This window comes from Cygnus olor, chromosome 2 (genome assembly GCF_009769625.2).
Source record: "Cygnus olor isolate bCygOlo1 chromosome 2, bCygOlo1.pri.v2, whole genome shotgun sequence".
In the NCBI taxonomy this organism is placed as follows: Eukaryota; Metazoa; Chordata; class Aves; order Anseriformes; family Anatidae; genus Cygnus; species Cygnus olor.
In genome coordinates this window covers 44876932-44892015 of record NC_049170.1, presented here as the reverse complement: position 1 = coordinate 44892015, position 15084 = coordinate 44876932, and the positions used below count along the sequence as shown (strand labels likewise).

At 43.3% G+C, this 15084-nt stretch overlaps 1 protein-coding gene across 6 annotated transcripts in view; it reads right to left on the bottom strand.

Annotated features, from left to right (window-relative positions):
- Window positions 1-15084, bottom strand: part of NOD1 (nucleotide binding oligomerization domain containing 1) — a 37553-nt gene that overhangs the window by 14142 nt on the left and 8327 nt on the right. For 2 of the 6 annotated variants that reach the window (XM_040548383.1, XM_040548384.1), the window contains exons 3-10: window positions 14533-14707; window positions 11517-13320; window positions 9337-9420; window positions 8560-8643; window positions 6914-6997; window positions 4805-4888; window positions 2588-2671; window positions 1390-1473 (exon numbers count right to left, since the gene is read on the bottom strand). In XM_040548383.1, coding sequence (XP_040404317.1) covers window positions 1390-1473; window positions 2588-2671; window positions 4805-4888; window positions 6914-6997; window positions 8560-8643; window positions 9337-9420; window positions 11517-13320; window positions 14533-14707 — 2483 coding nt within the window. The other 4 variants (XM_040548385.1, XM_040548386.1, XR_005817125.1 and 1 more) reach the window with 4 other exon arrangements.

Here is a 15084-nt window from a genome sequence, read left to right as displayed (position 1 = left end):
ACTAAAAATGAACAAAGCCCCCTCACCTACACGAGTATAAAACTACTCATCATCCTGTCCTAGTTCACTACTCACCTTTCAGTCTATCGTGGTGTGCCCCATAGCTGTACTACTTCATGTGGCTACCTGAATGAATCCCCCAGATTCATGAGGCTGAAAATCAGAAGGAACTGAATGATCTCTTAGGGATGGAGGGAAGGACGGAAGCAGGGAGATGTTCCCGTTAAAGGGCTTCCTGCACTTTGTAAATGAATCAAAATGCAAAGGGATCCACTAGATTCTTTCAGCTGCTGGAAAAACACCTAATCCTGCCTCAAGTACAACCATCTATATAGGTCACCACCTTTTGGAGGTATTCATTGATATAACCAATAAGGTAGGAGGTAAATTTGCCTACAAGCAGAAACCCTTTGACAACAGTGAGCCACTGTACTACAGTACTATGTCTGCTTTGGAAAGTTTTATCATGACTCAAACCGAACTGTCCAGTGAAGCGTATCTGCAGCTGTGCGCAAAGAAATCCAGCCCTTCCCGCCCACCCCCCCTTTTATTTTCAGGGTGATGGGCAGCAGGACTTCTACTGCTTTCACAACAGACCTCAAGCACTCAGCCCCTCTGACAATCAGCACGCTTCCTAAGGGGCATGAACTATGATTAATATAAGGAATGCTAAAGGGTGGTTAGCAAAGATTTTATATAACCTGTAAAGGGACTCTGTTTATTACATTTTCTTGGCCACTTGGGATGAATAGATGGCTGTTTGTTTCACAGCCCACATCTGCCCAACCCCATTCATGGACAAATTCCTGTGAACCTCTGGATTAGGACAGCCAATGCTGTGTTTTCTTAGAAGTTTAACAAGTCTCTTTGCGATTGCTAGAAACCATAACCTCTGCTTTCCTGGAAGTTTGTGTCTCGTGGTTGAGTGTCTTCCCTCAGTGAAAGCGCCTACAAGAAAACATCAGGCAAATGGGAGATGTAAGTGTCTGTCACGTAGCTTCTTGGTGGAGGAGTAAGAGTTGAGCTGGCTACTTTGACAGTGATGACAAAATAGCAAGAGTTATAATAATGTTATTTTATTCTAGTTATCTGCTTGTAGATTTCTGAAACTTATGTTGGAGGCCAGTAATGTTCTGCTAAAGATAAATGAAATCAGCTGGTAGTTCGAAAGTTATCAGGACACACAAATACCTTAAACTTTTCCCTGTAGGAAAGCAGTTTCTAGATGCTAGACACAGCTTTATTAACTTTCTATTAAAACTGTCTACAACCAGTCAGCTGCATCCAGACCATGCACAGAAAGCCTACTGTGACCTACATAGACTTGGAAGGTGAAGCTTTAATGCAGTGACTGCCAAAGAGCCTGTGCCTCTGTGGAATGTAACTCACCATAAGTGCACCAGTTTCTTGTTGACCTTCAGCATCTCTGCAAAACTCATTGCTGCCTCATCATCCAGCTCATTTTTTGTCAACCTAAGTAGGAGAGAAAACGTTCACTTAAGATGTTATCGTTATTTTTCATCCCCCTGCTTTTCCAGCTTGTCTGAGACTTAGCTTTAGACAGCCAAAGGGGTGTGTGCTGTTCCTGCCCTGAGCAATTTCTGAAGTCTGGACACACAGACATGCTAAAGAGAAGCCCTGGGGTAAAAGGGACAAGAATATCACATCACTTCTTGGAGCAACGATCTATCTAATGATATTTTCTCATGATGTTAAGGTGAATAAAAAGTACGTGAGCTGTGGTGGAAAAAGGTGGAGAGGCAGCGACAGCACTGAAGAGGTACAAAACCTGTGAGGATGAAGAATTGAGAGAAGATGGGGAAAGGAAGGTGGAGAGAGTAGAAATAAGCACAGACCAGAACTGCAGGTAGCCACAAGGGGAACTGAGAAGCCCGAACTCAATACTGGACATGACAAAACCAGAGGCAGATGGGTTAAATCACTGCTTTCAGGCAGCAGTCTGCAGAGACACTAACAAGAGGCTTCTGCTCCCATAACTCAAAACCCAACCAATCTTTCTACAGTTACCCAGTGACATACAGAACCCAGCATGCACAGTTTCAGTTGCCAGAGGAAGTTGGCTGGACAAGACTTTGTCAAAGGGTCTGTGAACGGCATTGAGTAATGCAGGCGATTGTCAGGAAACTCAAACTTCCCCATAGGCCTCTGCACTCTCACTGGACATGGGCTTGAGGTCTGCAGCTGTAAAAAGTTCCTAAGCCACTGTGTGAAACGTATGGTCTGCTCCCCTGTCAACACAGGACTGCACTGAAGCTACGACTGGATTCACCTGAGCACATTTGGTGCAAATAGTGGGGTATCCTAAACCACTACACCAAGACCTACGGGAATGTAAGGAGTCCACATCACACACCGAGCTTCCCACAGAAACACTCTAAGTGTAGCAATGCTCCTCCAAGCAGGAAAGCTGATCTGCTACTCATATCCACGTTCTTCCAAAGGGTAGTGAGATACAGGGGATGGGAGAAGGGAGAGGAGGAGGAGCAGATGGGATCAGAGGAAGTAAAATTAGGCTGCAGCTTTCTCTGGAGAAGGAAGAGGAGAAGCAGAGCACACTACTGATTACCAGAATATTTTCACGGAGTTGTTGTGCTGCATGGCTTCAGCAATACTTTTGCCTCCCTCTGACGTGATGCCATTGAATGCGAGACTGTGAAGTAAACAGACACAAAGGCTTAAGAGACAGCCAGCATTACTTGACCCTGCCACTGCCAAACACTAATGAGTATCCTGGACGATCTGTGTCTCAGTGGTCCAGTTCAGTATTTGGCTGCTCCAAAGCTCACACACTTTGCAAACCAGCAGGTCTTGTCAATTTTACACATGAGAACGGAACACAGGCTGCTGCCTGATCGCAGGTCTGTCATACAGGCCACAAGGTTTGCTGTTGGTGACTGCAAACTCACTCTAGGGACTGACAGCAGAGATGCAGCCGATGATTTTGAGAGCTGTGGCTTTTAGCAAGGAGAGAGTTGTGCTTAGCAGCACACAGGTTTGTACATGCATTTGTCATGTACAAACTGGGCACTTTTTCCTTTAAGTGGTGTGTTTTGACTCTTAAACACAATACCTTCTGTTGTGCAGGGAGAGATGAGCTTGTAAATGCATGCTTTCCATTACAAACCACAAACATTTCTTAGTCTGCCCTTCGTTCTTTGAATAGACATTGGCAAAATCATCCAGTTAAAACTTATGCTTCAGGCTTTGAGAGTTCAAAAAGCATTTCCATCCTCAGAAGCTAGGCCAGAGCTTGAAAACAGTGCAAGGCCTTGAAAAAAAAAAGGCAGAAAGGGGATGAAGTGGGGCAATGGCACAAATATGTGCTAGCATGAGCCCCTGCTAACTTCCACTGAGACTGTATACTCTCAGTCCCTCATGACTGAGCCTAAAAATGGCAAATATGCTGAAGTAAGCTGATGTAGCAGGAACTATCTTCTCTTAACCTTTGCATAAAGCTACCATATTGAGCTGGTGCTAGCTGTGCATTTAAATCATGAACCAAGATTAACCGGTGGAATATAAGAAGTGAGCCCCAGTGCAAGTACACTGCAGAGCTGAAGATTCACCCTGCACAGGTGCCAGCAAAACGTGGCTGTAGCTTGCAGTTACCCCTCCTTATTTTTGCAAGCACGTTCATCAGCATATTAGTTCCCGTCTGAGAATCCCAGGTGTAACCCAGCTCTGATTCAGGTTCAAACTGTTTGCTTTCAAGTCTGATGCATCTGGATGGATTCTGCAATTAGGGGGAGATGGCAATTTCAGATAGCTTTTAAGTTTAAATATATCTAGGTCACTGCACCTGCTCAGCTTTTAATTTTTTAAGCCCAGCTATAAGCTGACAGAAAGGAGGACAAGCCACCAGCTCTGAAATCCCTGGATCTGAAGTGGCAGAAATAAGCTCTCAAGAGATCCCCAAACTCCCCGAGCGCTGTATTTGCGAAGAAACTGGTGCCATGTGCCACCTTGTGGGGAAACCAAGAAACTTCCTCTGTTCCATCACCAGAGAGGCCAGTGGAACTGGGAGACAAATTGAAAGGATCACCACGATCCCAGTGCTCCAGCTGTGTGGAGGGACTCCAAAACAGCAGCAGCAGCAGCCACAATATGCACCTCGAAATCCCCAGCTGGGATCCGAAAGTCGGGCAGGGGAGGGGCTGTCTGTACACTGCTGGCTTCTCCCTGCTGTGCTGCCAACTTCACCCACGCTAGGGCTTCCAGAAGGCTAGTTTGAGATTAATTACTGAACTCCAGTGAGATCCACATCTCATTGCCACTGACTTTGTGGTGTTGCAGCTCCACTGGATTACAGGCTGAACCTGAATTAAAAACACCACAGTCTCTACCCAAACAGTGGATTGTCTAAGACTTACTTTGGTAAGAACTGCTGTATCTTCACCACAGCAACTGTTAACACCGAGCTCCCTTGGAGCCTGGTTCTGCAACAGCTTGTGCATCCTTCTGCTAACGCTCTCAGATCAAAATGGCACCCACTGACCATGTGCCTTCACAAATGCCAGTAACTCTGCGGCATGAGGAGAGGAGGTGCAGAGAGAGGAAAGGATGCCAGCCCTGCAACATTTTTAACTTGCTTTATGGCTGCACGGGGCTTTTTGATTCAAACAACCTGGCCTCTTGCTTGCACCCTGCACCTGTTAGTTACGAAGTGAAGACCACAATACCAGATGGCGTCCCAAGCTAACATGTGGTGGAAAGAGTCACTGCTTCGAAGCGCGGTGGGAAAGTCAGCGCTATGTTGAGCTGCCAGGCTCGGCTGGGGTTTTACCTCACGTTCGTTAACGTCGGGTGGTTCCTCAGGGCCTCTGCGAACGCCTTTGCACCTTCGTCTCCAACTTGATTACCCCACATCCTAGTGAAGACAGGAAAGCAGGAGATATCAGGTGTGTTGCCCTGCTGCCCCTCAGCATCGCATTCTCTCTTTTTCTCTCCCTTTCCCTCCCCCCGCCAATACTTCCCAGGCTTTGAGGTTTGCAAGAAACCTGGCACGAACCATCCCCACCGAGCCAGGCATGTTCCACTCCCTGCACACCACGCCATCAGCCTCTCTGACTCACCAGTACCCTAAGGCCACAGCACAGAAGCAGCTCTAGGAGACAGCCTGCTGCAGTGCGAATGCTTTTGGGATCATCTTGCTGTGCTGGGCAAACCCTCTGCAGCCCTGTACCCTTGTGGGGTGAAGGAGCCTTGCGATCTGTACAGTGAGCTGCTGTGACAAATACACAAAGTCCTAAATCCTTTCATGTTCCTGCTCAGCATTTGCTGTAGGTACCCCTGCTGCAGTTTTCCTGTTACCTGTTGGGCACAGACTGGTTGTTACACAGCTCAAAGTACAGGCCTTGGGAAGGACTCCCTGCACGCACAGCTGCACAGTGACCTGTACCCAAAGGGGTGACTTTCTGAAGTGAACTGCTCGATAAGCTCCCCCCTTCCTTCAGAACAATATGGTAAAATGGTTACAGTTCCTTCAGTGTTATACCCAAGTGGTATCTCCTCTCTCATCAGCTGCCAAGAGAGGGATCAAAATCTCACAGGCACTGTATGACCCTGGGACTCTCCCACATACTTCTGAGGAACGGTATTTCTGATGGAAAAGCAACCCTTGATAACATGAAAGTGCTAAGAGAAGGTAATATGGTAAAAGCTGCACAGATCTGATCGACATTAAGTAGCAATACCTGGTCAAATCCTTTCCACACAGACCAAGGGCTTTGACAATTCACCATGTATTCTAAGGCTTGAAAGAGTCTCTGCTGAGTTACAATTTTTTTTACAGAGCTCATGTCTTGATGACTCAGAGCTACACTCAGCTTGATGGGTAATTAGTTGGCAGCTCTTAAAATCAATTGAGTTTTGTGGTATCTAAACACAGCCACTTCCAGAAAGTTCCCTAGAATTTCCTTGTCCTTCAGACCCAATGCAGTTTGTCATATAAATGCTGAATACACCTGCTTAAACATGGCTATCCAAGCTATCATAAATCCTTGTGGAGTGACTATTTCCTCCAAAGGAGAAAACAGAAGTCTTTCATTGAAATTACAGCAAGCACAAAGGCACAGCAGACCCATCTGCGTGACAACAGCAGTGTGCTTGCTGTTAACTATACTTGTGAAATGTTGTAGAACAACAAAAATAAAGGCCAAAATCTTATTGTTCAAACCTGATTTTCATTTTTGTTACTGTGGTATTCACGATGGCCAAACAAAAGTTTTAATCCCGTGTATTTGAGTATTAGACTCTAAGAAGAACATTTTCCTGCAGAGTGAAAAGAAAAACTGGGATTTGCCAGAGGGAAAAAATCAACCCCTCAAGTCTAGCATCTCTCCTAAGAGGACAAGGATCAAAGGTTTAGAGTACATTAAGATTTCTCTCCACTAACAGGAGGCTTTCAAGTCCAGGACAGAAGGATGATGAGGAGTTTCTTTTTATTTTCAGAGCTCACAAATTTATCAGGACTTGACACAGAATGTTTGACAATTTTAACCTTGACACTCAATAACTAGGTACATCACCAATTGTCATAAAACCATTCTTTCTTTTTTTTTTTTTTTAATGACTAAATATTTCTACAACAGCTACAGTGCTGTAAAGGAAATAGCTATCATTACATTCTGTCTTCTTCTTAGTTTGTCTCTCCTTTAAGGTTTCAACAGAACAGGAAGAAAATCATTGTGTGAACTGGAGAACAATAAAGCAGCCCCTGTTTGTCCTGAGTAGAAAACGTGGCTGTGCTTCTTCACCAGTTTGGTCTACAGCTGGAGGGGGAGAGGAAATGGGAGAAGGAGGGAAGGTAAGAGTGAAAGAAGAAATCCTAAGGGATTTACAAATGCCTTGCCAAGACCAAGCCCTGAGTATTCCTCCTAAGCACTGAACTTACCCAATTTCAAACATTGTCTTGCTCTTCTGGATGGCCTGGGCGAGGCACTTCCCTCCTTCGCTAGTTATTTTGTTTGCTCCTATTCTGCACAAAACACATGAACTGATGAGGTACATCGCTTACAACAGTACAGCTATTAGAACACCAGCTCATGAAGCAATACAAGCATTTAAGGCTAATTAACTCTGGAGGCTAGTTACAGTTATCAAAGATTAACCTGGAGTAAAAAATACTGCAGGCATTTGACCTTCGATTAAACGAAGACATATTTTGTGTGTTGGCCCTCCTAGTAAGATATATTACTGGGTAGAGTCTTGATTTTGGTGCTCCGTGTGTCAGAAATGAGGCTTAGGAACTGATCCCCAAGACAAGGCTCCCTGCTGGTTTTTAATCTAACTCATAATATCAGTTGTTGCTGCAGAGTACATGAATTACATGCAGCATGATGCCAGAGGGAGCAGAGCATTTCTTGGTAGTGTAGCTCGAGAGGAGACTGCAGCAGATAAGCACAGACTAATAATTTCAGGTCTTTCTGTTCTGAGCACAGGCTACAGGTGGTGGCAGAGCTCAAGGCAGCACTGGTCAGTGGCTGGTGCTATTGGAACACCTTTCCTTTTTTTGGCCTGTGTGGGAGTATCACATGGCTGCAGTTCAAGAAAGAGGCAAGTCTCGATTGCATATAGATTACTGTAAAGAACAAACCAACCCTCCAAACCCCTCAAGCCACTGAATTTACATAAATTAAAACTGGTTTGTTTGACTGACTTCAGGCACACGAATATGCATTCTATCCCAAAACAATCCCTGGGCTTACTAGGTAGCCTGACAGAAACTGTCTTCCCATAGGCTTTTTTGGTGGAAGTTAGAAGATTAAGTAAACAAATCATTCTGTTAAAGCAGTGAGAGAACTGGAGAGCTCTTGGGCTTCAGAACTCTGCAAATATTTCAAGTGGGAAGTATGTGGCCTGTGTGGGGTTTCATAGCAAGTTAGTGGCAGAACAACGCCAAGAACCCAACAATCCCTGGCCGTGGGTCACTACCTTCATACCAGCAGCTGGCATTGCTGTAGTTACCTTCATTTTCTGCTGTGGTCATAATTAAACCATCGGTTAATGATTTACCTTTATGTCAAATCAGTGTTGTGCATGGCCAGACAGTTATGTGGAGAAGTTCCCGGAATTAAAGGAAACAACTTACCAAGTGAATTTGGGTAATTCCAGTGTCGAGGTATGACACTAGCACAGCATGACCCCAATGGCCCATAAAAGGCTGGGTATAAAGAAGCCTGGTGCTAAATGCAAGTGAATTCACCCATTGCAAGGGCCAGCAAGGTTTGTGCACCACTTAAGCCTCACTCAAGTGTTCAAACTGGATTTAAGTAAAGAGTAGGTCTCGTGCTCTCCCCTTTTGCCTACTACTATATTCCACTGATAATGCAATGCAATCTTTACTAAAGACTGTGGATTCAAGAGTTTCACCTGCTGCCACTCACTGCTAGACTACTGTAAAAAAATACATAAATGCAATCAGTTATATTTTAGTTGAAACAAAATTTTTGCCTTTTTTCACTCTACCTCCCTTTTCAAGTTGCTTTACCTTAATTATGATACTGTATAAGTATAAAGGAAAAAAAAAGCCCAACTTACTTAACATATTCAAGGCTTGAGCATTCTTCAATGAGTTTCGCAACATATTTGGCTCCAACATCAGTGATTTGATTGTTGTATAAGCTTAAAGAAAAATCACATTGGCAAAAATAGGTTATTCCTGCTGTTACTTTAATATTTACAACCTGGATGTTTTATAAAGCACACAGAGCATCTATCTTTTTTGTACGGTTCTGTACACATGCACAATTGCTTGTATTTCTATTTTGATATGCAGTTAATATTGTGAAGGGCTAGATATAAAATACAAGAGACCAGGCTGTAAATCATGGGAAAAAAATCATACAATTTTTTTAATGCATGATCTCCTCAAGCAAACAAATCTTCCCTTTATTCCTGTGTCAGTACAGAAATAACACCACATAAGTCTGAAGAAAAAGAAAACACCAGAAGAATGTATTTTCATTTTTTAAAATGTCATAAAATCCCCTTGCAAATATTAGTGAAGATCAGATACCTGAGCAGATGTACTTACAGTAAGGCACTGGAAGAAGGAGGTAATTCTTGGTATTCACGCTCACTTCTCTAAAAGTCATTTTTATGTAGCCTCTTAACCAAGAGTGGGAAGCCAGAGCTAACATGCCTACCAGCTTTAACTTGATTAAGAATAAAAGTTTTTAAAAAAATGTTACTTTATATGTTAAAAAAGGAGGTGTCTTTGGTTCCCACCCCACCTATGCTGTGTCAGCACTATCAGCACTGCAGTTTTATTTTCTAGTATCAATACCTAGTGCTTTGCTCCCAGTTGGTACGTACCCCAAGAAAGTCACAATTTTGTACTTGGAGAGTTCTTCATATAATATCCTTACTCCATGATCTGTGATTTGATTTACACTGAGCCTGGGATGAGAGGAAAGAAAAGAGAGTTAGAATCAATAGAGATTACAAGTGTTCATCCCCCATGAGTTAAGGAATGACTGGAGGTCTGTGCAGTTCCCTCTGCCATTTCAATAGGTTCTTATACCACGTATTAAAAGCAATTAAGGGAAATGTCAGCTCATTTTTATATGGTTCACTTCAAAAACAAAAGAAAACAAAAAGCCCCCAAACACCAAGGCGGTGTCTGGAAGCTGTCCAGAGGCCTGAAAACCATAAAATGCAGTAAGTCAGAAACCAGAGACAAACACCTCATCTTCTTCCCGTGCTTAGTGATTGCAGAAATTCCACTTGATGCCAGCAAAAACAAGCTTTCCAGAGCACTCTTGCAACCTTCTCTCTGGGTACCTAGTTAAAGCCAGACATCTTGAAAGGCACAACACTTTCAGGCTCCACTGAATAAAGGTTGTGAAAAGCTCTGGCCAGGAAATGGAACTGCAGTCCCATAGGTATGCTAGATGTTTCCAATTTATTGTCCCAATTACACTCAAAACAAATCAATGTCAGTCACTCACAGAATGAAAATACTTTTTTTTTTTTTAAACAAAACAAAACAAAACAAAAACAACTCCTGAAGCTTTTTCACTGTGGCTAAATGGACAGGTTCCTGCGAAACATTCCAATTCTGACGAATCACATTTTCTAAGGAGAACTGTCCCAGTGAAAACATTTTGACCAGCTTTAGTTTCTACACAAACTCTGAAGCTGAGAGCTCCTATCACCAGCAGCCTCCTGGGCTCTTGCTGGTTGTAACGTGGTCACTTTGAAACACGCTCGCACAAAGGAGAAATCAGGATGGCATTTCCCCACATCAGAGCAGACTGATTCTTTGAAAGGGATCATTAAGCTCTTGGAAACCTTTCATTTCTAATGACCAAGTTCTGTAGGACAGGAGAAGTCCTAACATGGGAAAAGCCACAACGACAACAAGGTGGGTGCCTAACAGTCTGGTGTGGTGCTGCAGACAGCGTTAAGCTCCCACTGTGCAGGGCATGATTGTGTGATACAGACAAAGAACAAAAGACTGTCCTTTTCTTCTTTGTTTTGTTTTGCAGACTTACGCTTTTTTCCCTAAGTTTCCCTATTGCTTTCTTTTGGGAGGTCAGCTGATTCGCAGCCTACTGGAGACACCGAGCATCACTTGCTTTGATCTAGTTCTAGAAGACTTATAGAGGGAAAAAAAAAGGCAGAGTAAAGCCGATCAAGAGTAATAAATCTATTCATTAAAAAAATATAAAAATCTCATGAGGCTGAAGGAACTTCAAAAAATAAATACTTGAAGTTCCTGTTTTTCTGCACCTGAATATTTGGACAAATAAGGCATGGCTACATTACACAACCTCAGCAGGTGGAACAATGTGGCCTGTGATGTTAGAGGTGGAATTAGTTTGCCCCAATCACACCAGCTCATGTCCTCCCTCCACATCACCTCCGGGAAATACCACAACTAACACTTCAGCTACATCCTTTCATAAAGTACTACATGTCAGCTTTTATTCTGTGAAAGCCAGACGTCTTGGCAGGATGTAAAAGCAAGACATTCACAGCGTTTGATCATGTGAATGGCAGATTCTCTCTCACCCTATATGTCCAAGGGCAGAGACAGGCTCAGACAATCTTCAGATAAAGGAGGAAGAATTTCTGTTTCCCTTCTTCTCCCCTAAGCACTTTCTCCCATAAAAATCCTCTTTTGAGAAAAAAAGTTTGTGATAGAGCTAACTAAACTTACAGGCTTAAACAGTCCTGGCTTCTAAGGACTTCTTACCACCTTTTCTATTCAAGTTTCCAAATTCACTTGCCCCTGCTCCTGTGGCTGACTGAACAAATATTTCATAAGACCTGAAAGTGGCAGAGCTGGGGGTAGTCAAACCTCTAATCCAAATCATGCTGCGTGGGTCTATTTCCAGGGTTTGATTTCTGCTTTCAAGGCCAACTGCACTTTAATTTCCAGCAGCAGCGAGAATTCTCCTGTTTCTCCACTTTCAAGATCACCTCCTCTAGCCCCGCTGTTAGTGGAACGAACCAAGGCTAAGGAGGAACCAGCTCATAAAAACTCCTACCTGATCACGGCAAGCTTGCTGAAACATGGCAGCAGCTGTTTTATTCCATAGTCATTGATGTTGTTGTTGTCCAAATCCAGAGCCAGGCGCTTCTGGAAGTGGTGCACGACAAAGGAAATGGCACTGCAGTCAGCAGAGTAGGCATTGCAGTATGTCAGCTTGATGTAATTGGCGTGCATGCGTTTGGCAGCCAGCTTGCCCACTTTCTCGCTTTGAGTCTCATAAAGGCACCTCAGCATCCAAACAAAATTTGGCTGGACCTGAATCTGATTGTAGTTGAGGAGCCTGGACCGAGTGAGGCCCTTCAGGTGGGATTTCATGCTCTCCCCAAGGTATGTGATGAGTGTCTTTCTCTTCCTCTTAATGACTGCAGGCAAAACTAAGTGCCTGAAGAGCTTCTGCTTGGATCTGGAAAGCAGGCCACAAAGGAAAAGGTTGGTAAAATGGAAGTGTTCGTTGTTTCGGAATGGATCCTCCCCTGCCAGGTGTTTCTTCAACCAAGGGATGTGAAGGCAAGTAGGCTGGGCAGTCTCAGTGGAAGAGCATTCATTGAAAAACTGAAGTAACTCCTTGGTGCCCACTCTCTCTTCAATAACCACGAACAAAGCTGTGAAAAAAGACTGAAGGGTTAAGTGCAAGAACTCATAAGTGGACTGACTGTCAAAGCCAGTATAACCTTTAACTGTCCTGAGAAAACCCAATTGCAAATCTTCTTCAGAGATGTTTGCTGCTGTGACCTCCTCCTGCTCGAAGATAAAGAAGGAGTTCCCCATCCCTCTGTATGCAATTTTACCCAAGGCTAGAAGAGTTTCCTTTCTTGCTTTGAACATCTCTGCTTGACTCCTGGTGTTGTTCTTCAGCAAACTTGTTTTCAGAGACCGGTTCAGATGGACTTCAACCATTAGCAGAAACACATCTGTCAGTGTAACAGAACAGTCTGGAAGTTCGTGGCTGTCATACATGGAATGGAAGTGTTCGTAGCATTTAAAGATAATCCAACAAAATAAAGGCACTGAGCACAAACTGCAGAGATTGGGGTTAGCTTCCAGCTGGTTCAATACCAGTGTTCGTTGCCCCTCATCTTTGAAAAACATGGCAGTGTATTCCTTCAGGTTACTGCTGGAGAAACCACGGAGCAACACCTTCTTTCTAATGATGTTTCTTTGGATCTCAGTTCCCGTCCGTGCTGTAAGAATTTTCTTGGATCCCTTAAGAAGCTTTCCTCTGAGTAGGCTTACCAGCAGCACCAGGGGGTGGATGGGTTCATCGGGTGAACACATTTCAGGAACACTACTCAGATCGAAGTTGGAATAGATCTCATCAAAGCCATCAAACGTGAAAAGAACCGTATGAGGGAATTGTAAGATGTGATGGAACACCTCTGCGGGGTCCTGGTCTGGGTAGCAATTATATTTGAAGAGCAAGTCTTTCAAACATATGGCTTCATCTTCCTTAAAGCAACTAAACATTCTACATCGGAAACGGAAGAAAAATTTGGCCCCTATATCCAACTGTTTTCTGGCCCACAGGCTTTGTATCTTCTGCAGCAAGATAGATTTTCCAATTCCTGCATCGCCGAAGACATAAATAGTCTCTCCATCCTCATTAATTAGCCCAACTGCATCATCAAAAAGGGCTTCTAATTGACACACTTCACCTAGGCTCTCATTGGTGAAATTGACCATCTCCATAATACTGTTAGAGTAAGTTTCTTCAAGCAGCATCTCTTCCCTCTGAGCATATGACATAACAAACTTGGAGTCTCGTCCCAGCTCATGTCTGAGTTTCTGGCAATACCTGCTAACTAAAAAGACAGTGAAGTGTTATTAAAAAGCCTGTTGCATATGATGGCTCACCTCTGTGGGAACTGCGAGGGGCAATAAGTTAAAATAATTCTTCTGTAAAATCAGTTCTTTGGCAGATTACTTCTATGGCTTTGGGCCGCCATCATTAGTCTCTTGGAAAAATCAGAGATTTGCTAATGAAATTACTAATGAAAGAGGTAACGTGTAAGTCACCGTCTCCTGAAAACCAGTACTGACTCCAAGACACTGCACTGCATTAAGAGGCTTCCAACTTTAGCTGAGACTCTAAGTCAAGCCCTTGAACCTTTGTTAAAGATTTGTCTCTGCAAAGGCAGGGGGTTTTGGTCACAGATTAGTTTTGGCATCTGCCTTTTTACTCTATTTATATTCTACCTGTTACTTCTATCAGGCAGGTGGTCATTCTTTCCTAACTTGTTTGGTAATTTTTATTATTGCAAATAGAAAGCATGTCCTTTAGAAAGCAGGCATCTCAAAAGATCTTTTTTAGGCTGACACAGAAAATGAAAGTCCTAGTTATTGTGCAATGTAGCATTGGGTTTTTATTGCAACAGAAGCTTCACTTCTGATGGAGGCAAAGTAATTCTTGTATTTATATAGTACAAAAAAACCTCTCAAGAGCAAAACATGTATTCCTGCTATACTTTAAGTCTGACTTTAAGTCTAAGGCATCATTTAGGATCATAGAATAATTCAGGTTGGAAGGGACTCTGGGAAGTCCAATCTCCTGCTCAGAAGAGGACCTTCTATGAGATGAGATAAGGTTATTCACGGCTTTATCTAATGGGATCTTGAAAACCCCAAGGACAGACACTCCACAGCCTCTCTGGGCAGCCTGCCTCATCGCTTGACTGCCCTCACCATGGCATACTGGCTATTCCATTGCCAAAACAAGACAGTGGTGCTAACAAACCGTAGGTGGCACAAGGTGGATATGCCATCATGCTATATATCCGCAAACAAATACAGAAGGAGCTTGACTTTAGCAAAACATGCCATTAAATCAACATGACTGTTGCATTATACGGTGTGCCTTTTAATTCTTTGGCTACCACTAGTAGCAAACACAGCACGTTCACATGTATTTTCTCAGGCTATGACTTCCTAGACTCTCTTATTCTCCCATCACCTGGTTAGAGCTTCCTACACAGTGGGGCAGATCTAACGAAAGGGATAGAGATGCATGGCCTTACCTGGATCTGTATTTACCACAGGTCTGCTACAAATGTTCTCTGAAGGCTCGTAACCTATTTCATCCAGCCAAGGCTGAAGTTCATAGTAAGCATCAGTGACTTTCTGTAGGACACGGATGAAATATTCTGAAACTTCTTCTCCCTTGCTTTGAACCAAGTCTAGGATTTTGCGAACCTGAAGAAACAACATGTGAAATATCATTGATGCATAGTGATAACTGTTACACTGCTGGACTGTTTTAGGATCCCTTTTGGACTGGGACAAGATACTAAAATCAAAACTGGTGCTTAAAGAACTTGAATTCAAAATCTAGCTCTGAATTTCAACCATCAAAAACCTCACTTACTGCTTGTATTTGGATGTTGCAAGAAAGTCAGCTCTGCAGATTAAGGTCCTGACTTGTAGCTAAATCATATGCTAAAAAAACCAACGTGGATAAATACTTCTCCTCAACAGGGAATCCGAAGGATTAGCTCAGCCTGGCTGAGTATATTTTAAATCCCAGGCTGGTTAAAACAAAAAAGATGGAGGGGTTTTCTCAGTGCCCTAAA